The sequence below is a fragment of the Camelus bactrianus genome, chromosome 6 (assembly GCF_048773025.1).
Source record: "Camelus bactrianus isolate YW-2024 breed Bactrian camel chromosome 6, ASM4877302v1, whole genome shotgun sequence".
Taxonomy (NCBI): Eukaryota; Metazoa; Chordata; class Mammalia; order Artiodactyla; family Camelidae; genus Camelus; species Camelus bactrianus.
This window is the reverse complement of record NC_133544.1, coordinates 74583642-74609916: the sequence shown is the minus strand read 5'-3', so window position 1 is coordinate 74609916 and position 26275 is coordinate 74583642. Positions and strand designations below refer to the sequence as shown.

At 34.0% G+C, this 26275-nt stretch overlaps 1 protein-coding gene across 4 annotated transcripts in view; it reads right to left on the bottom strand.

The window, feature by feature from the left end:
- WDR76 (WD repeat domain 76) overlaps nucleotides 1–26275 on the bottom strand; it is a 50090-nt gene that overhangs the window by 12715 nt on the left and 11100 nt on the right. For 3 of the 4 annotated variants that reach the window (XM_045524344.1, XM_045524345.2, XM_045524343.2), the window contains 6 exons: nucleotides 25971–26026; nucleotides 13829–13955; nucleotides 12504–12608; nucleotides 12367–12410; nucleotides 11335–11488; nucleotides 525–683 (listed from right to left, as the gene is read on the bottom strand). In XM_045524344.1, coding sequence (XP_045380300.1) covers nucleotides 525–683; nucleotides 11335–11488; nucleotides 12367–12410; nucleotides 12504–12608; nucleotides 13829–13955; nucleotides 25971–26026 — 645 coding nt within the window. The remainder of the gene's footprint in view (nucleotides 1–524; nucleotides 684–11334; nucleotides 11489–12366; nucleotides 12411–12503; nucleotides 12609–13828; nucleotides 13956–25970; nucleotides 26027–26275) is intronic. The other variant, XM_010965242.3, reaches the window with a different exon arrangement.

The window sequence follows — 26275 nt, the reverse complement described above, 5'->3', positions numbered from 1 at the left end:
GATATAATGTATTTTAGTACTGTTATGTGATGAACTTCTCTATAGTCTTTTTGGTCACATCTAAGACTCATCCCCACAAAAAAATGATGAACAAAATTATAATAATATTCCAATATTTTCTCCTGAATAAAAGAGGGGGTTTTAAGCCTTAAAATAGAAAAGTATGTTATTTTATTTAAAAGCTTTTTGCAAAAATAAAAAATAAGAGCAAAAACTTATTATGTGCCAGGCTCTGTTCTAATGACTTTGTCTGCATTAACTCATTTAATCCTCATGACAAATCTAAGGTAGATAATATTACTGTTCTATTTCAAAACTGAGTAAACTGAGGCAAAAAGAAGTTAAGTAACTTGCCAAGGTCACAAAACAGTAACAGATGGAATCTGAACTTTGACAGTATAGTTCTAAAGTCCCTATTGTACACCATCTCACCCAGTCTGACTGGTATATTAATCAGTCATGTGGCATTTCATAAAGAACCAGAATATCATCTGAGGTCAACATGTAAACACATTAACATTTACCTCTTCAAAAACAGCCCTGGAAAAATCCCCACAGCGTACTGTGCCATCATAGCTCAGTGATAGTATGTGAGCCGGATTAGCAGGTGAGAAGTAAAGACAGCTAACTGGCTGACTGTGGGGCTGAAAAATATAGATTCCATCTTCTTTAGGTTGGTGAGTCTGGAAGAGAGTTGGGGGTGGGGAGAGAGACAAAAACTGGTGAAAAGTAGTAATATTTTCTATGTCATTATGTCATTAAACTATTGATGTCTACATTACATTCAGTCTTTTCTTAGTCTATAATTGTACAAAACCTCCCATTCAGAAAGTAAGAACTAGAAACATTATGCTCTCACTAAATTATTTTTCTAAATTTTCAATCTAACAAAATTATGTCACATTTATTTGAATAGTTTCAAGCTTTTTTGCAACTAGCAAATTAGTTTCTTCATAATAGAGAAAAATTACTGCTTATTATGACTTCAGTTCATGAAATCCTCAAGAAATGTGAAATTTACCTTTATTTCATATGCAGGATAGTTCCTTACAATCAAAACTTACATTAATACCACTACCACTTTGCTTTCTAAGTATGTTTCTACATGAGTATATTATTCCCAGCACAATTTTCATAGGTGTTTGGTCCTAACAGAAAATGATCATTTAAAAATATTTTATCCCCTAGATTGAAAAGGTATTTGAAGAAATCATGACTGAAAACTTCCCAAACCTAAAGAAGGAATCAGATATCCAAGTACAGAAAGTTCAGAAGATCCCAAACAAGAAGAACCCAAACAGACCCACACCAAGACATATTATAATCAATATGGCCAGGGTTAAAGATAAAGAAATGATCCTAAAGGCAGCAAGACAAAAACAAAGAGTGAATTACAAGGGAACCCCCATACGGCTTTCAGCTGATTTCTCTACACAAACACTACAGGCCAGAAGGGTGTGGCAAGATATATTCAAAGTCCTGAATGAAAAAAAGATGCAGCCTAGGATACTTTATCCAGTAAGGTTATCCTTTAGAATAGAAGGAGAGATAAATAACTTCACAGACAAGCAAAAACTATAAGAGTTTAGCAACACTAAACCCACGCTAAAAGAAATATTGACAGGTCTACTCTAAATAGAAAAGAAGCAGGATGTTACAGAAATGAGAAAATCATAACTGGAGAGGTGATAACTACCATGAACTACAAATAGAATAAACATGAAATTGTAAAAAAAAAAAAAAAAAAAAAAAGACACCTAAATCATTAAGAGTGGGAGAGGTATGCAAGAAAATAAAGGGGTTTTTTCCTTTTTAAATTTTTTATTATCAGTAGGATGGGTTTGAGCTTATATTACTATCTGTTTGATACAGTTACAGTAATGGGTTAATCTACTTACAAAAAAGGATAACCACAAGCCAAAAACTTACAATTGAGTCACAAAAACTAAATAAAACCCAAGATAATACAAAGGAAAATTATTAAACCACAAAAGAAAGAAGAAAGGAACAAAGAGGACATACCAAATCAACTGAAAAACTAAGTTCAAAATGGCAATAAACACACATCTATCATTAATTACTGTAAATGTCAATGGACTAAATGCTCCAATCGAAAGACACAGAGTGGCAGATTGGATAATAAAGCAAGAACCTTCAATATGCTGCATATAATAGACCCACTTTAGGGAGAGGGACACATATAAATTGAGAGTGAGAGAATGGAAAAGGATATTCCATGCAAATGGAAATGACAAGAAAGCAGGAGTAGCAATACTGATTTCAGACAAAGCAGACTTTAAAACAAAGGCCATAAAGATAAAGAAGAATATTTTATAATGATTAAAGGAGGATATTACACTCATAAATATATATGCACCCAATATAGGAACACCTAAGTAGATAAAGCAATTACTAACAGAGATAAAGGGGGAAATTGATGGGAATACAATCACTGTCAGAGACTTTAACACTACATTAACATCACTGGACAGATCTTCCAGACAGAAAACAAATAAGGCAACAGAGAAATTAAATGATACAACAGAAAAATCAGACTTGGTGGATATTTTCAGAACATTACACCCCCCAAAATAGAATATACATTATTTTCAAGTTCACATGGAACATTTTCTAGGATTGATCATGTACTTGACCACAAAAGAAGCCTCAACAATTTTAAGATAGAAATTATCTCAAGCATCTTTTCTGACCACAATGCCATGAAACTAGAAATCAACTACAGAAAAACAGAGAAAAAAATGAAAGCATGGAGATTAAACATGCTACTAAAAAACCAATGGATCAATGATGAAATCAAAGTTGAAATTAAAAAATACCTTGAGACAAATGACAATGAAAACACAACCACATAAAATTTATGGGACGCAGCAAAAGCAGTGCTGAGAGGGAAATTTATAGCGAAACAGGCATCCCTCAAAAAAGAACAATCTCAAATAAACAATCTAACCCACCAGCTAAAAGAATTAGAAAAAGAAGAGCAAAAAAACCCAAAAGTCAGCAGAAGGAAGGAAATAATAAACATCAGGGAGGAAATAAATAAAATAGAGATTAAAAAAAAACAATAGAAAAAAATCAATCAAACCAAGAGCTGGTTTTTTGAAATAAAAAATCGACAAATCTCTGGCCAAGTTCACAAAGAAGAGCAAAGAGAGAGCACAAATAAGCAAAATAAGAAAGGAAAAATGGAGAAATTACAACAAATAACAGAAATATAGAATATCATATGAGAATATTATGAACAATTATATGGAAACAAAATGGATAACCTAGAGGAGATGGACAAGTTTCTGGAAACATACAGTCCACCAAAACTGAATCAAGAAGAAACTGATCACTTGAACAAACCGATCACTAGAAATGAAATCAAATTAACAATAAAAAACCTCCCTACAAATTAAAGTCCAACACTGGATGGCTTCACCGGGGAATTCTACCAAACATACAAAGAAGAACTCATACCAGTCCCTCTCAAACGCTTCCAGAAGATAGAAAAGGAGGGAATACTCCATTCTTTGAAGCCACCATCACCCTGATACCAAAACCAGGCAAAGACACTACCAAAAATAGAACTACAGACCAATATCACTAATGAACATAGATGCAAAAATCCTTACCAAAATATTAGCAAATAGAATCCAACAGCACATTAAAAAGATTATACACCATGATCAAGTAGGATTTATCCCAGGGACACAAGGATGGTTCAACAAACACAAATCAATCAATGTAATATATCACATCAACAAGAGGAAGGAAAAAAACCACATGATCATCTCAATAGATGTATAAAAAGCATTTGATAAAATTCAACACCCATTTATGATAAAAACTCTCACCAAAGTAGGTATAGAGGGAATATATCTTAACATTATAAAAGCTATATATGACAAACCCACAGCCAGCATAGTACTCAATGGTGAAAAACTCAAAACCTTCCCACTAAAAGCTAGGACAAGGCTGTCCACTCTCACCACTTCTATTCAACAGTCTTGGAAGTCCTAGCCACATCAATCAGGCAAGAGAGAGAAATAAAAGGGATCCAAATTGAAAGAAGAGGTAAAATTGTCACTATATGCAGATGGCATGATACTATATATAGAAAACCCTAAAAGGTCCACACAAAAACTGCTAGAACTAGAACAGACTTACCATATGACTCAGGAATCCCACTCCTGGGCATATATCCAGAAGGAACCCTACTTCAAAATGACATCTGCACCCCAATGTTCATAGCAGCCCTATTTACAATAGCCAAGACATGGAAACAGCCTAAATGTCCATCAACAGATGACTGGATAAAGAGGTGGTATATTTATATAATGGAATACTATTCAGCCATAAAAACCGACAACGTAACGCCATTTGCAGCAACACAGGTGTCCCTGGAGAATGTCATTCTAAGTGAAGTAAGCCAGAAAGAGAAAGAAAAATACCATATGAGATCACTCGTATGTGGAATCTAAAAAAAAAAAAAGTGAACATATTTACAAAACAGAAACAGAGTCATAGACATAGAATACTAACTTGCGGTTGCCGGGGGGCAGAGGGGTGGGAAGGGACAGACTGGGAGTTCGAAATTTGTAGATACTGACAGGTATATATAGAATAGATAAACAAGATTATACTGTATAGCACAGGGAAATATATACAAGATCTTGTGGTAGCTCACGGTGAAAAAGAATGTGACAATGAATATATGTATGTTTACGTATAATTGAAAAATTGTGCTCTACAATGGAAATTGATACAACATTGTAAACTGACTATAACTCAATAAAATAAAATTTTAAAAACTAAAAAATATATAAAAATTTTATCCCCTAACTGCACAATGAAAATGCATGTGTTTGAATTTCTGCACTAATATTACTACTTCTAAAGATTATCCTTTCCACAACTGGATTACCAACTCCTAAATCATCACTTTTCAGATTTGGATAAGTTATATTCCCATGCCATATGTCATATTATGAACCACAACAATTATCATTCCCAGATGTGGCTTAGTCTGCTCTGAAATAAACATTTTTGTTTTGTTCTTTTTTTATTTTAAATTTTTAAATAAACAGAATTTTTCAAAAGGAAAGAAACAAAAATGCAAAGAAAAGGAAGGGGAAAAAAAAATGACAATCACACAAACTCCTCTTCCTACCCCGAGTTAACCACTGTTAACATCTTGGCATATTTGTCTACAGCATTTTTTTTTTTTTTTAGAAAAACAAAACTCTCCATTTTTATAAAGAACTCAAACAATACAGAAATGTACAAAGACATGGGGGAGGGTATAACTGAACTGGTAGAGTGCATGCTAATCATGCATTTGGTCCTGGTTTCAAGCCCCAATACCGCCATTAAAAAAAAAAAACTAATAATAAGTAAATAAATAGACCTAATGAACTCCCCTCAAAAAAGTTTTTTTTTAAATAAAGGGGAAAAAATGTACAAAGACAAAAAATCACTCCAAATCCAAAACTGAGTGACCATTACAGACATCTTTACATGTATATATCTATATAGAAAGAATGACAGAAGACATCTGGAGAGAAAAAAGACGACTTTTAATAGTATTAAATTTACCGGTACTTCAAAATAATATAATCAAGCTGAAGGAATTTTTGAACTTTGAGTATTTCTTTACAAGAGCTATTTCTTAAAAAGGAAAAAGTATACAACATAAAGCAGTTGTAGTCATTATACTTTTTAACTATGTATGTCTGAATTTAAGATCATTTCTATTGACTGAGAACATTTTCTCACCCTGCCAATATCCTTTTCTCCATATCTGTATTTTGTATTATTTTTTGTCCAGGTTGATAATATTCATATCCAGTTCTGTAACCATAATTCATATGGCTGTTTAATATTAGTTCTGGTTTAAATTGATTCAATACTCATCACCAATTCTTCTGTTTCTCCATTCCTGAATTCTTAAACCTGACTTACTCTTAATTGGCTGAGATTTGCTGTCAAGCAGTTTTTTCCAGATTAATTCACAGGTCTTGAAGTTCTTGAATTTGTTTCACAGGTGAGAATATCTACCTGCTGCCTTTACATCAGAATAGTATCTTGGGCTGGGGAAGTATTCCAGGGCCACACTTCCTCCTCTCTGAACTTTGTAGTCAATGCATGAAATGTTGCTGCAGAAAACTGAGGCAAGCCTAGCTTTTCCCCTTGAATGTAATTTGTTTTTTCCTGCCTGAAGAATTCTTTAAATTCTGAATTTTCCTAGAACATAGTATACCCATTCAGTCTGCCAATTCAACTCTGTTTTTTCAGAAATATTGTCTTTTCAAAAAAGTTCTCTTCAAATAAATTTTCTGTTCCATTTGTTGGGGCACCTTTGACTGTCTTTCCTTCTCTATTGGCGTCTCTCTTAAAGCTTTTTTCATCTGTGTCTGAGATTATTTCAAATCTTTCCTTTAATGTCTGTAATTTCATTTTCATCAGTGTCTATTCTGTTCCTTGCTTTTGTCTAATGTATTAGTTTCATTGATCTTCATTTCATTAGCAATCTCTCTTCATTTCATTCCATTGTTTTATCATCTTATCTTTGAGCCTCATTTTACCAAATTATGTTATCCACTGGCTCCACAGCAGCACTGTCCAAAAGAACTTTCTGAGATGACGGAAATGTTGTATGTATGCACTGTCCAATATGGTATCCACTAGTCATGTGCAGCTATTAAGCACCTGAAATGTGTCTAGTGAAACTGAAGAACTGAATTTTCTATTTTAATTAATTTAAATGTAAATACAGGTAGGTATCCCCCACTTTTCAGAAGTTCGCTTTACACAATTTCACAGTTCCAAAACACTTACATTAGTGCCTGCTTTCACTAGTGGAAGGAAATCCAAAGAGGATTTTCACTTTTATGAAAAAAGGCGAAAAATGAAAATCATGCACTCAGCATTTGTTTTGTTGCAAGTTATGTTGGAGGCAGCGCACTCTAAACAGCAGGAGTGGCACCGCCAAGTTCCTTCTCCGGACCTACTCTCAGCATCTCAGCATGAAGCTGCCAGGGCTTTGAACTGTGTCTGTGTCGATCTGTGCTTTATCTTGATTTTTTGTGCAACTGTTAGCAAGATGCCTTAAGATAACTGCTTCTCTGCTTTACACCATTCTGGCTTACAAAATATTTCATAGGAACTCTCTTCTTTCAGATAGGGAGAAAAACCTGTAGTCTCACATGACCAGTAGCTACTGTACTGAACAGTACAGTCCTAGAGCAACTGAGAAGAAGTTCCTTACTTTCCTTGAGTAATCTTTTTTTTCTTTCTGTCTTTGCATGCTAGGTTCTTTTTTTGCATTTGCAGTAGTTTGTCTGGTTGCCATGTCATTTACTTTCATCTTCATTATGCTTAAACTGCTCTGCCCACAGTAGGTGCTCTGATGTAACACATTGACACTTTCTCCCAGTATCTGATACCAGTTCATTCTGTCCTCAGAAAAGGATGGGCTTTTCTGTACACAGGAGGAAAGATGCAGCAGGAGGGAGATAGACAGTGGGTTCCAGCTGAAACAGTATGTAGTTATTTGTTGGAATTCTTAGACTCTGAGATTTTATTCATTATTTTATATGAGGATTTATACTACCTATTTGGTGGGACTGGGGGAGGAGGTGGCTCATCTCACTCCTATGAGCCAAGAAAACTTCCTTCATAGAAAATTAGTCTTACTCTTCACTTTTCCCACTTACCCTGTTTTTCCCCATTTTCCCCCAGCATCCATTTCCCTATTCCTCACTAAAAAGAGGAAAAAACTACACCTACTTCTTTCTATTTTTTGAGAATACAGGTAAAAATTCTCAGGGTTTAGTCAGTTCACCAGTATGGATTCTGGGGGTAGAGCAGCGTAGAAGCTAAACCATGCTATGCCACAAGCTCAGCTATAGATCTTGTTTCTGTCCTTGGTGGTTAGTTTTTTAATTGCATTAAATTATACTTCTTCCTTATTGCTGTGACATTCTTTTTCTGATTAGACTATCTTTTGTTCATCTTATGGTAAAATTCCAATCCCATTCCACTCCTAATATACCAGGTTAAGAATGCATCTAACTACTTTAAACCTAAATGAGACCAGTTTGTTTTGAGAGCCTAGAAATGACTATCTGTGCACAGTGGATTGGAATATGAAAATTGGAAGTACAGGCACCGGTTAAGACTATTATGGTAATCCCAAGAAAAGAAGATGGACTCTTACCCAACATGGTGGCAGGAAGGATGGGGGAAAGGGGGGCAAAACCATAAAGGACTTTACTAGACATGAAGAATGAAAGGAAGACCCAGCTTAAAACTCTTCAATAGCTTCCTGTTGCTTTTAGGATAAAAACCAAAGTTCTTAACAAAACTTAATAAGATACACATATGATAAGACTGGGCGCATTCAGGGTGGTATGGCCACAGACTAAAGATACACATCTGACCTCTGCCCATCTCTCTAGCTTTCTCTTATTTCACTCATCCCCTCCATTCTTTTGCTGTCTATGGCCCAGCCACACAGGCATTCTTTCAGGTCCTCAAGTGTATCAAGTAGGCACTCTCCTTCCTAAGGTCCTTGACACGCTGTTCCCCTTGCCTGAAATGCTCTCTCCCCTTCCTTTGTTTGGTTTACTCCTACCTAGCTTTCAAATCTCAATTCAATCCTCATTTCCTCAGGAAAGCCTTCCCTCATCCTTCAAATTAGGCCAGTCCCCCTGTTATGTGTTTTTACAACACTACTTTCCTTCACTTCATTAACCACAGTATAGAATTCACTCCATTTATCGAACATGTAATTATTTCATCCATGCTGCTTTTGCCACAAAATTCTAAACCCTATGAGGACAGAGACAGTCTTTCCTCCTATGAGGACAGAGACAGTCTTTCCTCACAAATATGCCTGGGGAGTCATTAGAATAGTATTTAGCACAAAATATTCATGTGGAATGAATGAACAGTGCATGGATGAATGAATAAATGATAACTCAACTTTTGATCCTAGGTGAGACTAGGAATCTGACAGAAAGTTAAGAGGAAAAACTGAGGGAGTGCCAAGGTAATTCAATGGGGGAAAGGACAGTCTTTTCAACCAACAGTGTCAGAACAATGGATCCCTACATAATGAAAGATGAAATGGGCCCTTACCTGAGAGCATATACAAAAAATAACTCAAGAAGGATCAATGAACTAAATGTGAAAGCTAAAACTATAAAATTTTAAGGAAAAAACATAGGAGAAAACCTTTAAGACTTTGGTCTATACAAGAGACTTCTTAGATACAACACCAAAAACACAATTCATAAAAAAAAATTGATAAATTAGACCTCATCAAAATTCAAAACTTTTGCACTTTAAAAGACAGCATTAAGAAAATGAAAAAACTACCCCATATGAAAAAATGTACTTGTCCTTGTAGAAAAAGCTAAGTCAGATAATGTCATTCCTTGGTTCAAACTCTCAAACATCTTCCCATCTTGAAGCCAAAGCACAAATCCTTACAATGGTCTTAAGGTCCTATATGTTCATGTTTCCCACTATATTTAATAATCTCCCTAACGCTTACTCTGCAGGTACATTGGCCTTTTCATAGTTTCTTGAACATGTAAGCCTGCTCTTTTCATACCCCAGACTTTACCCTGCTCTATTTCTCTCAGCAGCACTTAACCACTATTGAACATAATTCTTTCATGTTTGTTTGCCATCTGTATCCCCCCAAATAAGTGTAAAGCACTTCATTTTGTCCACATATAAATCTCCAGTGAGGAAGGTAATGCCTGGTGCATAATAGTTGTTCATAAAATGTCTACAGAATACAAATTTTAAATGAATGAATTATCATTTTTTCCATTACAAACATGTTGTGCTTCTTCTCTAAAAAAAAAAAAAAAAGAAAAGAAAATGAAAAAACAAGTCAAAGACTAGGAGAAATATTTGCAAATCACATATCTGATAAGGATTTGTACCTAAAATATACAAAGAACTCAACAAGAAGACAAACAACCCAATAAAAAAAACTGACAAAAGATTTGAATAGCCATTTTACCAAACATATCCAAACGGCATGAAAAGATTCTGAACATCATTAGTCAACAGGGAAATGCAAATCAAAACTACAATGAGATACTACTTCACTAGAAAGATACCACCCACTAGAAAGGCTATAATAAAAAAGACAATAATAACTTGGTGAGCATGTGGAAAAGTTGGAACCCTCATACATCACTGGTGGAAACAGAAAATGACACAACCACTTTGGAAAGCAGTTTGGCAGTTTTCCTCAAAATGATAACCAGTTATCATAAGACCCAGCAACTCTACTCCTAGGTATCTATCCAAGAGAAATTAAAACACATATCTACACAAAAATGTGTATATAAATGTTTATAGTAGTATTCAGAATAGCCAATAAGTGGAAACAACCCAAATGTCTATCAAGTGATGAATGGATAAACAAAATGTGATATAATCAAACAATGAAATACTATTCGGCAATAAAAAAGAAAGAAGTACTGATACATGCTGTAACAAAGATAAGACTTGAAATTCATCTCTTAGCTTATACAACCTTATACTATTTCTTTCCACTTCTCTGCTTGTTTCTTTACCAAATCCTGTCACCTCCTACCCCCACTCACATCATATTAAAATAAGGAAGAAAATATGCTCCCAAAACAAGAGAGGATTTGGTTTTTATTTCACTCTTTTTCTCACTTACAAAATCGATTTCATTTATTAATCCCAACCACCTTCAAGTCACCATGGTTTCTCCAACTCCATCAACTGTCCTCATGGCATTTTTCAGGTCTTTGTTTTACTTCCCCAATTAAAAAATAAATCCGTCAATAAAAAAAATTTAAATAAATAAATTCAGGGAACATTACTTTGGCTTTTCTCAATTCTGTAACCACTGAAAGCAATCAATGCAGAACTATTTTTATATTGCATGAAATTCAATATCTGACTCATTGAAAAATGACTGGGATCATCCTAAGCAGATCCCTGGGAAGATATTTTGATCCTGTTTGGGAACTGTATTTTAAACATAATAAGAAAACTAAGAACTTTGTGTGACCTTTCCATATATACATTTAAAGTTGTAATAAAGTTTCCTGGCAGGCATTTATGCCCAGATGACTAATGATATTCAAGCTAAAAATGTTAAAGTTCTATAGGGGCAAATTTAAATTCCTCTAGATTTCTAAAATTTGGAATCACAAAGCACAAAACTGTAAATCTCAAGTAACACATAGAAATACATGGCTCTAGGCTATTCTTTTGCAGACTATTTGCTTTGCTCAAACTTCAGTATCTTTAAAAAAATTAATAATAACTTACCAAATCCCAAAGTCCAACTTGCCCAGATTTGGCCCCAGCTGCCACCAAAGTTCTAACTTCTGATGGGTGGAGAGCTACTGAGAATATCGAGCCTCTGGTAACTTTACAAACAGTATCTTCACTAATGAACATGCCATTTAAATTGGCTTTGTAGCTGAGAATATTAAAAAGTTAAATTTTAGAAGTCAAAGCAAACTCAGTAGTCAAAACAAGTAAAAAATGATTCAAACAAGAAAAATCATTATTAGTAAATATATGTGGGAAAATTTGAACTTCCTGGTAACCAAGGAAATCAAATTAAAAAATGGGGTACTATTTTTCACTTTTAAAAGCTAGTAGGCTGCAATTAAACACACATTCATATACATTGCTAACAGGAGAGTATACTTATATAAGATTTTCTTAAATTAAAAAAAATTTTTTTGGAACACAATTCAGCATGTCCTAAAAGCCATAAAAATGTCCATAATAACTGACACATTAACCTCACTTCTGGAATCTATCCTAAGGAAATAATCCACTATCACAATATACACTTCAACAAACACATACACACGTACAAACACTCAAAACTAAATAGAATACAACTCTAAATACTAAGAGAAGGAGAGGAGGTTAAGTAAATTCCATGTACTCAATGGAGTATTATGCAACTATTTAATAAATTTAAAGACTCTAGTAACACGCAATCACAAAGCTAATGGAAAAGTATAATGCAAAATTGTACATACATTAGAAAATAAAGTAAAAATGTATGTGATTCCATTTTTATTAACACTGAATGAATATATATTACATGCCAGGTACTTTTCTGCTTACTGAAACAAAATCCCTGCATTCATGAAGCTTATATCTTACTGGTATTGCATATGGTGATACTTCAAAAGAAATATACAAAAATAACAGTTGTTAGGGTGGAAATATTATGGGTAATTTTTTCACCTCATTTTCAAAATTTCCTTGTAATGATATAGTCTTTATAACTTAAAGATCTCAGAAAATGTAAAACAAAGGCAAGAAATTTTAACTCACCTTTTGATGCTAGATAACTCCTTCCCTCTGTTTTTACTACTTGTCTGAAACAATGAAGAGACCAAAGTACTAAGTTAATATATTCACCAAAATTTCCTTAACAGATGATTCTAAAAGCTGTAAGTCCTAAATGGTACCTTGCTCAGTTCTGCCCAAGTCTGTAGAAATCCTTTAAATGGTTCACTGTTATCATCTTGATTTTCAGGAGTCATTTCTAAAGGCCCAGGAGGTAACAAAGGCTGCTACAAAAAAGTAAGAAAAAGAAAGTTGATGGTTTTGTCACCCTACCCAACAATGTAAGCGTCAGGTTTCTCACTGCTTTACTTTCAACACCAACAAAAGGGGTGAGACGTAGTTAAATATTCAAAAATAGTTGTTCAGTGAATGAATGTCAGGTATTGTATAAAGGCATAACATATATTATCTCATTTAATCCCATCAATAATCCAATGAATGAAATAACACATTTTAAAGACACTGGAATGAAACTTAAAGAAGTTAATTTGTCCCAAGTTAACACTGCCAATAACTGGAGCTGCTGGGAATTGATTCAGATCAGTTCAATTTCATTACTCCAAGTTATTATTCTATATCAGTGTTTTTTTTAAATCATAGGTTGTAACCCAGGGATCATGAAATTATCTTAATACATCACAACCAACAGTGTGCTTTAGTGAACAAGAAAATATAGAGTAGAAAATACAAAAGTGTATCACGTGTAGTAAGGATAAGTATCATTTCACAAAAGTTTCGTTTCAGTTTTGTGTGTGTGGAATGTGTTCATTGTAAATATAAATTATCATGGACAGAGGCTTCAAAAAAGACTACCTTGAAAGGTACTCTTCCCATAGCAACTTGATTTGCAATTAGCTCCTAAAGCACCAGGCTAATGAGTGCTATGTTCTAATTTATAATTTAAGCACTTAAATGTAAAGTATTAAAAACAGTAGGTGCTCCTGAATAAAAAATATACTCATAATCTTATTTAGACAATAAATAAAACTCTTGCCACTCATTGATAGTATAAAATTAAACTACAGCAAGAGACGCCCATCACAGATTATTTATTATTAACAATATTAATAACTACCATTTATTGCTTACTAAGCCCGTAATATAATGTAAGGAACTTTATAGATACTATTTCATTTAATCCTCACAACACCCCTTTGAAGTTTCTATCATTGCTGCCGTTTTAGAATTGGAGAAACTGGGTTTCAGAAAGGCTAAGGAATTTACTCAATTCCACAGAAGATAAGCTTGCAGAAATACAGAATCCAACTCAGTCTTTATGACGTTGAAATCGTATTCATTAAACCATACAACTATTATTATTAAATATTAGCACAAGTTATTAAATTAATGAAGTACAAATTAAACATAACTTAACAACCTTTTACTTTCAAACACTTCAAATATTTTTGGTATTTTACCAAGTTATTATATTTGTACTCTTTCTTACACTTTCATCTGCTACTACTATTGGCTGGCTTGGGGCTGCTGGTAATGGAACTCCTGAAGGGTCTACTTTTAGTAATCGCATTGACCTTCTACATCCGGTCTCATTTTCTTTCTTCTTAGGCTTCTTTCTAAAGGAGTAGGAGAGAACTTGTGTTACACTCATAAAGGGTTATATGCATTTATTAATGTTGAGGAGATAACTTCTAGGAATGTATCTCACATTACAAAGATGGCTATACTGATTTTAATTAAAAGTCTTAGGGGGAGGGTATAGCTCAAGTGGTAGAGTATGTGCTTAGCATGCACAAGGTCCTGGGTTCAAACCCCAGTACCTCTTCTAAAAAATAACTAAGTAAACCTAACTACCTTCCCCCATCTACCTCTCCCAAAAATAGTCTGGAAACATCAAAAATGTTCATCACAGGAAGGTGAGAGGTGTTAAATAACTTATGACATACATATGTGAGAGAATACTACACAGCCATAAAAGAGAATGAAATAGAACTTTGTGTGCTGATATGATATGAATTCTAAGATATAAGAAGCAAAAATAAGGTCCAGTACATGCTGAATATGATTCCTTTCTACTTTCACAAGAGGGTTACACAGACACATACATTTGTAATTGCTCAGATTCCAATGGAAGAAAATCCATGAAACTATTAACAGTGGTTTCCTCTAGGGAAGCCTGGAGAACTAAGGTCCAGGATAGGAAAGAGACTTAAATGTTTCATTTCATTCACTTCCACATGGTTTACTTTTTAAAATCATATACATATCTTACTTTTTTATGCACTGCTTTTCCATTAAAAAAAGTAGTTCAGAACTTCCAGCATGTAAGGAGCTTGAAAGACACAGTTCTGTCTTATGAAGTAAAAAGCTGAACAGACTGAAAAATCTAGAATCTTTCTAGAATCCTGAAGAGAAATCAGGGCATAGTGGAAAACACTGACCTCAACACTAGAGAGACAGAGAGGCAAATACAAGGAGTCTCGGCTTACTGGGGCAGAGACTCAAAAATGGAAACCACCAGGCAACCAGTGCCAGAGTAGGAAAACCTGAACTGTGATTGACCAACTGCTGAAGATCCAGTGTAAACAAATCTGACAGTTAAAAACTCCAGGGAAAACCACACAGCTACATGTCAAAGAACGAAACATTTCCTCACATCATATACAAAAATTAACTCAAAATGGATTAAAGACCTGAAACCACTAACGTCCTAGAAGAAAACATAGGTAGTACACTCCTTGATACTGGTCTTAGCAATATTTTTTGGATGTGTCTCCTCAGGGAAGGGCAACCAAAGCAAAAAAATAAACATACGGGACTAATGAAACTTAAAAGCTTTTGCACAGCAAAGAAAACCATCAACAATACAAAAAGGCAACCTACTGAAGGGGAGAAGATATTTGCAAATGATATGTCAGGGGTTAATATCCAAAATATATAAACAGCTCACACAACTCAATATCAAAAAAAAAACAATCCAATTAAAAAGGGCAGAGGATCTGAATAGGCATTTTTCCAAAGAAGACATATAGATGGTCAATAGGCACAGATGATAAGATTAGATCAATAATCATCAAGGAAAGACAAATCAAAACCACATTGAGATATCACCTCACATCTGTCAGAATGGCTATCGTCAAAAATACCAAAAATAACAAGTGTTGTTGAGGATGTGGAGAAAAGGGAATCCTTATACACTGTTGGTGGGGCTGCCACTGTGGAAAACAGTATTGAGGTTCCACAAAAAATTAATAATAGAACTACCATACAATCCAGCAATTCCACCGTTGTGTATATATCTGAAAAAAATGAAACATTAATTTGAAAAAAAAATGCACCTCAATGTCTAGAGCAGCATTATTTACAACAGCCAAGATACTGAAGCAATCTAAGTATCCATTAACAGAAGAACAGGTGAAAAAGATATGATATATATACTACAAATATGTATGGAATATCACTCAGCCATAAAAAAAGAATGAAATTTTGCCATTTGCAACAACATGGATGAACTTGGAGGGTATTATGGTTAGTGAAATAAATCAAAGACAAATGCTTATGTTATCACTTATATGTGGAATCTAAAGAAAACAAATGAGTGAATATAATAAAACAGAAATAGACTAACAGAGAACAAATTAGTGGCTACCAGTGGGGAAGGGAAGGGCAAGATAAAAGTAGGGAATTAAGAGGTACAAACTTCTATGTATAAAATAAGTAAGCACCAAGGATATATTGTATAGCACAAGAAATATAGCCAACATTTTATAAAAACTGTAGATAAAGTATAAGCTATAAAAATTTTGAATCACTACATTGTACACATGAAACTAATATATATGTATATAACTATACCACAATTTTTTTAAAGTTAAAAAAATAAAGTTTTAAAAAGTAATGCAATAGAAAAAATAACTCCACAGTGGTCCATACAAAAACCCGCACATGGATGTTTATAACAAATCTGTTTATAACTACCAAATCCAGGAAGCAACCAAGATGTTCTTCACCAGGTGAATGGATAAACAAACTGGGGTATGTTCAAAAGAAATGAGTTACCAAGCCATGAAAGGACATGGGGGAACGTTCAATACATATTACTCAGAAGGCAATCTGAAAAGGCTGTGTGGTCCCAATTCATGACTGACATTCGGGAAAAGGCAAAACTATGGACACAATAAGAAATATCAGTGATTGCAAGAGGTAAGGGTGATAAGGAGACGAACAGGCAGAGTACAAATGCTTTTAGGGCAGTGAATACTCTGCATATTACAATGATGGATATATGTCATACATTTGTACAAATCCACAGAAAGTACACCACCAAGAGCGAACCCGGAGGTAAACTACAGACTTTGGGTGATTACGATGTGCCGATGTAGGTTCATCCTCGGTAACAAATGTACTACTCTGGTGAATGATGCTGATTATGGAGGAGGCTGTGCCTGTGTGGGGGCAGGGGATATATGGGAAATCTCTGTACCTTGATCTCAGTTTTGTTGTGAAACTAAAAGTGCTCTAAAAAAATGAAGTCTTTAAAAAGATGGTGAGAACTCACCCTCACAATTTTGTGAGGGAAAAGGAACCATTCTGAAATAGGCCAGAGCACTCTGTTCTTCTTAACAAGGCCTGCCTAAGGAAAAATTAACCAGAGCCTAACCTGCTAGGGTATTATCAGAGGCTAACTGACCTGGAGAAGGGAAATGCCAACAGCAGCCCACTTTTCCATCCTCTCCCACCTAAGCAGGAGGAAAAAAACTAAAACACTTGTGAAGTTTACAATCCAGAGACACTGGCTCATTAAAAGACTGAGAACTAATCACAAGACTATAGCATGCTTCCTGTCCCCTCACACCACACCACCATATTACTGAAGGCCTATTTACAACAGTTTCCTTTTCCTAGTATATCATGTCCAGTTATCAAGAAAAAAAAATCACAAGGCACATTGAATGGCAAAAAATACAATTTGATGGAACCATCAAAGACCTAGAATTGCCAAAGCATTACTGAAGAGAAAGAAAGAGGCTGGAGGAATAACTCTCCCAGACTTCAGACAATACTATAGAGCTACAGTCATCAAGACAGCATGGTATTGGTACCAAAACAGACATATAGACCAATGGAACAGAACAGAGAGCCCAGAAATGAACCCACCAACTTTTGGTCAACTCATCTTTGACAAAGGAGGCAAGAATATACATTGGAATAAAGACAGTCTCTTCAGCAAATGGTGTTGGGAAAACTGGACAGCAGCATGTAAAACAATGAAGCTAGAACACTCCCTTACACCATATACAAAAATCAACTCAAAATGGATTAAAGACTTAAACATAAGACAAGATACAATAAACCTCCTAGAGGAAAACATAGGCAAAACATTATCTGACATACATTTAAAAAATTTTCTCCTAGAAGAAATAAAAGCAAGAATAAACAAATGGGACCTAATGAAACTTACAAGCTTCTGCACAGCAAAGGAAACCAGAAATAAAACAAGAAGAAAACCTACGGAATGGGAGAAAATTTTTGCAAGTGAAACCGACAAAGGCTTGATCTCCAGAATATATAAGCAGCTCATACGACTCAATAAGAAAAAAATAAACAACCCAATCCAAAAATGGGCAGAAGACCTAAACAAGCAATTCTCCAAGGAAGACATACAAATGATCAAAAAGCACATGAAAAAATGCTCAATATCACTAATTATCAGAGAAATGCAAATCAAAACTACAATGAGGTATCACCTCACACCAGTCAGAATGGCCGTCATTCAAAAATCCACAAATGACAAATGCTGGAGAGGCTGTGGAGAAAGGGGAACCCTCCTACACTGCTGGTGGGAATGCAGTTTGGTGCAGCCACTATGGAAAACAGTGTGGAGATTCCTCAAAAGACTAGGAATAGACTTACCATATGACCCAGGAATCCCACTCCTGGGCTTGTATCCAGAAGGAAATCTACTTCAGGATGACACCTGCACCCCAATGTTCATAGCAGCACTATTTACAATAGCCAAAACATGGAAACAGCCTAAATGTCCATCAACAGGTGACTGGATAAAGAAGATGTGGTATATTTATACAATGGAATACTACTCAGCCATAAAAACCGACAACATAATGCCATTTGCAGCAATATGGATGCTCCTGGAGAATGTCATTCTAAGTTAAGTAAGCCAGAAAGAGAAAGAAAAATACCATATGAGATCGCTCATATGTGGAATCTAAAAAACAAAAACAAAAACAAACAAACAAACAAAAACAAAGCATAAATAAAGGACAGAAATAGACTCACAGACAGAGAATACAGACTTGTGGTTACCAGGGGGGTGGAGGGTGGGAAGGGATAGACTGGGATTTCAAAATTGTAGAATAGACTACACTGTATCGCACAGGGAAATATACACAAAATGTTATGATAACTCACAGAGAAAAAAATGTGACAATGAGTGTGTATATGTCCATGAATAACGGAAAAATTGTGCTGAACACTGGAATTTGACACAACATTGTAAAATGATTGTAAATCAATAAAAAATGTTAAAAAAAATACAATTTGAAAAGATAGAGCACAGACATAGAGAACAAACTAGTGGTAACCAGTGTGGAGAGGAAAGGGAGGAAGGGTAAGATAGGGGTAGGGGATTAAGAGATACAAATGACTATGCATAAAATAAGTAAGCTACAAGGATATACAGTACAACACAGGGAATATAGCTAATATTTTATAATAATTATAAATGGAACATAATTTTTAAAAATTGTGAATCACTATTTTGTACATGTGAAATGTATATAATACTGCATATCAATTATACTTCAATTTAAAAAAAAAGAAAAGACAGAGCAAGCTTCAGAATGAGGCACAGCAGAAATGTTGGAATTATCTGACTAGGAATTTAAAACAACTGTGACTAATATGCTAAGGGTTCTAATGGATAAAACAGACACCATGCAAGAACAGAGAGGCAATGTAAACAGAATGATGCGAATCCTAAGAAAGGACCAAAAAGAAATGCCAGAAATCAAAAACTATAACAGAAGTGAAGAATGCCTTTGATGGGCTTATTAATGGACTGGACATGGCTGAGGATAGAATCTCTGAGCTTGGGGATATCTCAACAGGAACCTCCAAAACTGAAAAACAAGGAGAAAAAAAGACTGAAAAAACAGAATAGAATATCCAAGAATGTAGGTAACTAAAAAAGTGTAACATACACATAATGGGGATACCAGAAAGAGAAGAAAGAGACATAAAAACAGAAGAAATATTTGAAACAATAACAACTGAGAATTTCCCCAAAGTAATGTCAGACATCAAACCATCGACCCAGGAAGCTCAGAGAATGTCAAGCAAGATAAATGCAAAAAAAAAAAAAACCCAAAACAACAAAAATAAAACAAGAACAACAAAAAAAATCTACAACTAGACAATTCATTTCCAAACTACAGAAAATCAAAGATAAAGGAAAAAATCCTGGAAGTAGCCAAGAGGTAAAAAGCACCTTACTTATAGAAGAACAAAGATAAGAATTAAACCCACCTTCTCAGATACCATGCAGGCAAGGAGAGAGTGGAAATATTTAAAGTGTTGAAAGAAAAAAATAATCCAACCTAAAATTCTGTACCCAGGAAAATTATCTATCAAAAGAAGACCAAATTAAATCTAAAGTAAGCAGAAAAAAAAATAATAAAAATTAGAGCAGATCAATGAAATTGAAAACAGAAAATCAACAGAGAAAAGCCAACAAAACCAAAACCTGATTCTTTGAAAAGCACCCCACACATACAAAAAAATCAATAAGCCTCAGGCTAAGAAAAAAAGGACACAAATTACTAATATCAGAAATGAAAGAGAGGACTCACTACAGATCCTATGGCTATTCTAAAAAGATAATAAAGGATAATATGAATCACTCTATACCTACATATTTGATAACTTAGATGAAATGGACCAATTCCTTAAAAGACACAATTTGCCAAAACTCACACAAGAAACAATCTGAAGAGGACTATACCTATTAAAGAAATTGAATCAATAATTAATAACCTTCCAAAACAGAAAGCATGAGGCTGTACTGATGAATTCTACCAAACATGTAAGGAAAAAATTATATTAATTCTCTACAATCACTTTCAGAGGATGGAAGCAGAGGGAATACTACCTAGCTCATTCTATGAGGCTAACATTACTCTAATATCAAAACCAGACATTACAAGAACAGAAAACTACACATCAATATCTCTCATGAGCATAGACGCAAAAACCCTCAACAAAATATAGTAAACTGAATCTAATAATGTATTAAAAGCATTATAAAAACCACACCAAGTGGAGTATATCCCAGGTATGCAAGACTAGTTCAACACATGAAAGGCAATTAGTGTAACCCATCCCATCAACAGGCTAAAAAAGAAAAATCACATGATCTTATCAACAAATGCAGAAAAAGCATTTAACAAAGCCCAACACCCATTCATACTAAAAACTCTCAGTAAACTGGGAATAGAGAACTTCCTCAATAATACCTACAAGAAAATCTATAGCTAATATATTTACTGGTGAGAAATGACAAGCTTTCCTACTGAAATCAGGTAAAAGACAAAGATATCCTTTCTCATCACTCCTTTTTAAAACTGCGCTGAAAGTTCTACCTAATGCAATAAGACAAGAAAAGGAAATAAATAATACACAGATTGAGAAGGAAGAAATAAAACTGTATTTGTTCACAGATGACATGTTTAGTCTACGCAGAAAATTCTAAAGAATGGACAAAAAAAATTCCTGGAACTAATAAATTATTGTAGTAAAGTTAGAAGGTAAAATAGAATACAAAGTTAATATACAAAAGTCAACTGCCTTCCTATATACTAGCGATAAACAAGTGAAATTTGAATTTAAAAATATAATCCATTTGTATTACCACCCCAAAAATGAAATACTTAGGTATAAATCTAAGAAAATATTTATAAGATTTATGAGGAAAACTACAAACTCAGATGATCAAAATCAAAAAACTAAATAAATGGAGACAGATATTCCATGTTTGTTGATCAGAGTCAATATTGTCAAGATGCCACTTCTTCCCAGCTTGATCTATAGATTCAAGGCAATCCCAATCAAAATACCAGCAAGATATTTTGTGAATACTAACAGTTTAAGTGGAGAGGCAAAAGACACTGACTAGCTAACACAATAGTGAAGGAGAAGAACAAAGTTGGAGGATTGACTACACAATATTAAGACTTACTTTATGAGGGTGGGTATAGCTCAGTGATAGAAAGCATGCTTAGTATGCACAAGGTCCTGGGTTCAATCTCCAGTACCTCCATTAAAAGAAAAAAGTTTGGAGACTACTGCCATTAAAGGGTTAAAAAAAAAAGACTTATTTGAAAGCTGTAATAAGCAAGACAGTATGGTACTGATGAAAGAAGGGACAAATTGATCAGTACAAGAGAATAAAGAACCCAAAAATAAACCCACATAAAAATAGTCAACTGATCTTTGATAAAGAAGCAAAGGCAAGACAATGGAGCAAAAATAATCTTTTCAACAAATGGTGCTGAAATAGATGGACTATGCACAATGCAAAAAAAAAAAAATTAATCTAGACACAAAATTTACACTCTTCACAAAATTAACTCAAAATGTATCATAGACCTAAATGCAAAATGCAAAATTATAAAACTCCTGGAAGATAACAGGAGAAAATCAAATGACCTTGATTATGGCAATACGTTTTTTAGAAGTAACAAAAAAGACACAATCCAAAGAAAAAACTGATACAGTGAACTTCTGCTCTGCAAAAACTATATCAAGAGAATGAGAAGACAAGCTACAGTATGGGAGAAAATATTTGCAAATACATTTGATAAAGAACTGTTATCCAAAATATACAAAGAACTCCCAGTCTGTCCCTTCCCACCCCTCTCCTCCTTGGCAACCACAAGTTTGTATTCTATGTCTATGACTCTGTTTCTGTTTTGTATGTATGTTCTTTTCTTTTTTTTTTAGATTCCACATATGAGCGATCTCATATGGTATTTTTCTTTCTCTTTCTGGCTTACTTCACTTGGAATGACATTCTCCAGGGACATCCATGTTGCTGCAAATGGCATTATGTTGTCGGTTTTTATGGCTGAATAGTATTCCATTGTATAAATATACCACATCTTTATCCAGTCATCTGTTGATAGACATTTAGGCTGTTTTCATGTCTTGGCTAAGTTCAAAATTTGTAGATACTGACAGGCATATGCAGAATAGATAAACAAGATTATACTGTATAGCACAGGGAAATATATACAAGATCTTGTGGTAGCTCATAGTGAAAAAAATGTGACAATGAATATACGTATGTTCATGTATAACTGAAAAATTGTACTCTACACTGGAATTTGACACAACATTGTAAAATGACTATAACTCAATAAAAATGTAGAAATAAATAAATACTTCATCTTTTTAAAAAAATAAATAAATAAAACAAAAATATACAAAGAACTCTTAAAACTAAACAATAAAAAAAAAACTTGATTTTAAAATGGGTCAAAGACACCTCACCAAAGAATATGGGAAATAAGCATATGAGAAGATGCTCCAAGTCATATGTCATCAGGGAAATGCAAATTAAAACATTATACCTCTATTAGAATGGCCAAAATCCAGAGCTCTGGTGACACCAAATACTGGTGAAGACATGGAACAACAAGAACTCTCACTAACTGCTGCTGTGAATACAAAATGACATATCCACTTGAAAGATAGTTTGGTTTCTCATAAAACTAAGCAAAACTCTTGCCACTCTTGCCACGCAATCCAACAATTGTACTCCTTGGTATATCCAAAGGAGTTGAAAACTTATGTCTACACAGAAACCTGCACTTTACAGCAGCTTTGTTCATAACTGCCAAAACTTGGAAGCAACCAAGATATCCTCCACTAGGCAAATTGATAAGTAAACTGCAGTACATCCAGACAATGGACTATTATTCAGTGCTAAAAAGAAGCAAGCTATCAGGCCATGAAAAGACATGAAGAAACTTAAATGCAATAAAGGCAATCTGAAAAGCCTACATACTGTATGATTCCAACTACACAACATATTAGAAAAGGCAAAACTATGGAAACTGTAAAAAGATCAGTGGTTCCCAGAGGTTGGGTGTGGAGAGGGATGAAAAGGCAGAGCACAGAGGATTTTTAGGGCAGTGAAAATACTGTGTATGATACTATAATGGTGGGTACATGTCCTTGTATATTTGTACAAACCCACAGAAAGTACAATACCAAGAGGGAACCCTAAGGTAAACTATGGGCTCTGAGTGATTATGATGTGTCAATGTAGGTGCATCTGTGGTAATAAATGTACCATTCTAATGAGTGATGTTGATAACGGGGGAGGCTATGCATGTACAGGAGTAGGGAATATACGGGGAATCTCTGTATTGTCCTATTTTGCTGTGAACCTAAATCTGCTCTTAAAAAAGGTTCACTAAAAAATGTTGGGGAAAGATAGGCTCAAGGATGTACTGTACAACACAGGGAATATAGCCAATGTTTTGTTGTAACTGTAAATGGAAAGTAACTTTTAAAATTTTTATAAAAATTTTTTAAATTTCTTTAAATGTTGGGTAAAGAGAAGCTTCTGAAATTACTTCCAAAAATTCACATACAAAAACTCAACTATAGTCCACATTAGTTCAGAAATATGAGTAGTTAACTATTATTTATTTAAAGTATACTATGTGTTAGAAACTGTCCTAAGCATTTAATACCTCACTTAATCTTCAAAGAAAAGTCTCAGTATATGGAATAACATGGGTTTTTACATATACTTCTCCCAGAGAAGCCCATTTCCAGACAGAAACTCAGACATAAACACCAAAAGACTTAAAAATATTCAGAACAGCAGTCTTCATAATAATGAAAATCTGGAAACAACTCAACTGTCCAACAACAGGATAGTAAAGCATAGTACAATCATACAGGAGAAAAACAAGATGAAATAAAGCTGTACACATCAACATGAGTAAATTCTAAAACATAAAAATATAGAGATGACCAAAATAAAATCCCAGAATATAAAAATAGCATATTATGTGACTATCAATAACAGGTAAGAATAAACAAAATATTCCTTAAAGATACATTCACAGACAACAAAACTGTAAATAAATGCAGAGTAACTATCACAAATTTCAGCATATCTGGACGGAGGGATATATATTGGCCTTCAAAGGTACTGTAAATTTCTCTTGACCTGGATGGCAGGTACATGAATGGGCGCTTGAATTACTAGTACTTTTGCAACTATACAAATATTTCACATGTGCTTCTTTGTATGTATAATATATTTACTAAATTTAAATAACTTAAACCCCTCTAGATTGGCATAATGCCAACTTTGCAGATAAGGAAAAAAAAATTACATAAATTGCCCAAAGTTAATATCATAGCTATAAGTTGCTGAATTGAAACTTGAAATCAAGTTTGCCAAATTTCAAAAGCTATGCTCTTTCCTCTATATTATATAACTTCTGCTCAACCTACTTAATACTAATACTTACACAACTACTAAATGCTAGAAGTTTGTGACTTAGGTGATTTAGGAAAAATCACAAATCTTTGCTAATAAAAAATATTCAAATATAAAGCTATTGATCAACTGACAAAATAACTGATGCTATTATTCTCCAGTGTTAAAAATGTTTGTCTTATAACAACTGTTCACACTCACAAATACCTGGCCATGATTGATTAACACTTTAGCTTTTCTCAAGCTGGTTGATCTATATTGAAATCAAATTAAAATCAATTAAATCAAATTCAGTCAATTAAAGGATGCTACATTTCATTTGCATCTAGCACTAAATAAATGATCTAATGATGTCAAAATTTTTAGTTTCTTAATTTATCCATAAGCACTGCTAAAATGCAGAGAAGAGAACTTAAACTAAGGAATTCTGAAATTCAAACCCTGATACTTCCACTTATGAGCTATTTTAACCTTGAGAAAATTACTTTATCTCTTTGAGTCTGTTCTCTATCTCACAAATTTTTGCCAGAATTAAATGAGATGAGGAGGGTATAGTTCAGTGTAGAGTGTGTGCTTAGCATGCACAAGGTCCTGGGTTCAATTCGTAGTACCTCCAGTAAAAAAATAAAAATTAAAAAAAATTAAATGAGACAGTATAGAACAAAAATTTTAGGTCACTGCAGTACATTTCATAGATGTACAATAAATGCTCATCTCCTTTCTTTATTCTAGGAATGGGAAAGAAAGAAAGAAAAAAGAGAGCCAGAGAAATAAAGTAGAAGAATCTTTAAGAATAACAGCTTCCTAGGCAAAAATAAGAATAATCTAGTGGAAATAAAGATTTCCCTCCAATAGCAGCAGCAGTAAATATAAACAAAATTCAGCTCTCAAGATTCTATTTCCTCTATAGTCCTTTGATAAGATGAGAACTTTAGAGTTATCAAAAGGCAGCATTCTCTCAGAGATTCTATAAAAGAGTAAATTACAGATTTTCTGATCTACTACTTATTTTACTATGTCAAACCATTTTTTCAAATTATAAAACAATTCAGCAAGGTATCATGGTACAGGCATTGTAAATCGAATCTTTTACCTTTTGGATTCAGTAGGTTGTCTCTTCTTTACTATTTCACGGAGCCTTGCAGCTGACTGCAAAATAAACAAAACATATACACATAAAAATGCTATCTTATAACTATATAGCTTACCTTCTAAAAGCTTAACTATCTGCTACTATATACACACTAAACTAAAATCTATACAGGAAATAAAAATCCTTAAGATAATACCTGTTTTGGGTAGTAGACATGAGACAAATACACTATTAATAATAAAAACAAGTATATAATACTGCCTAAAGTACTGACATTCTGATACCTTGGACCAGGTCACTAATGA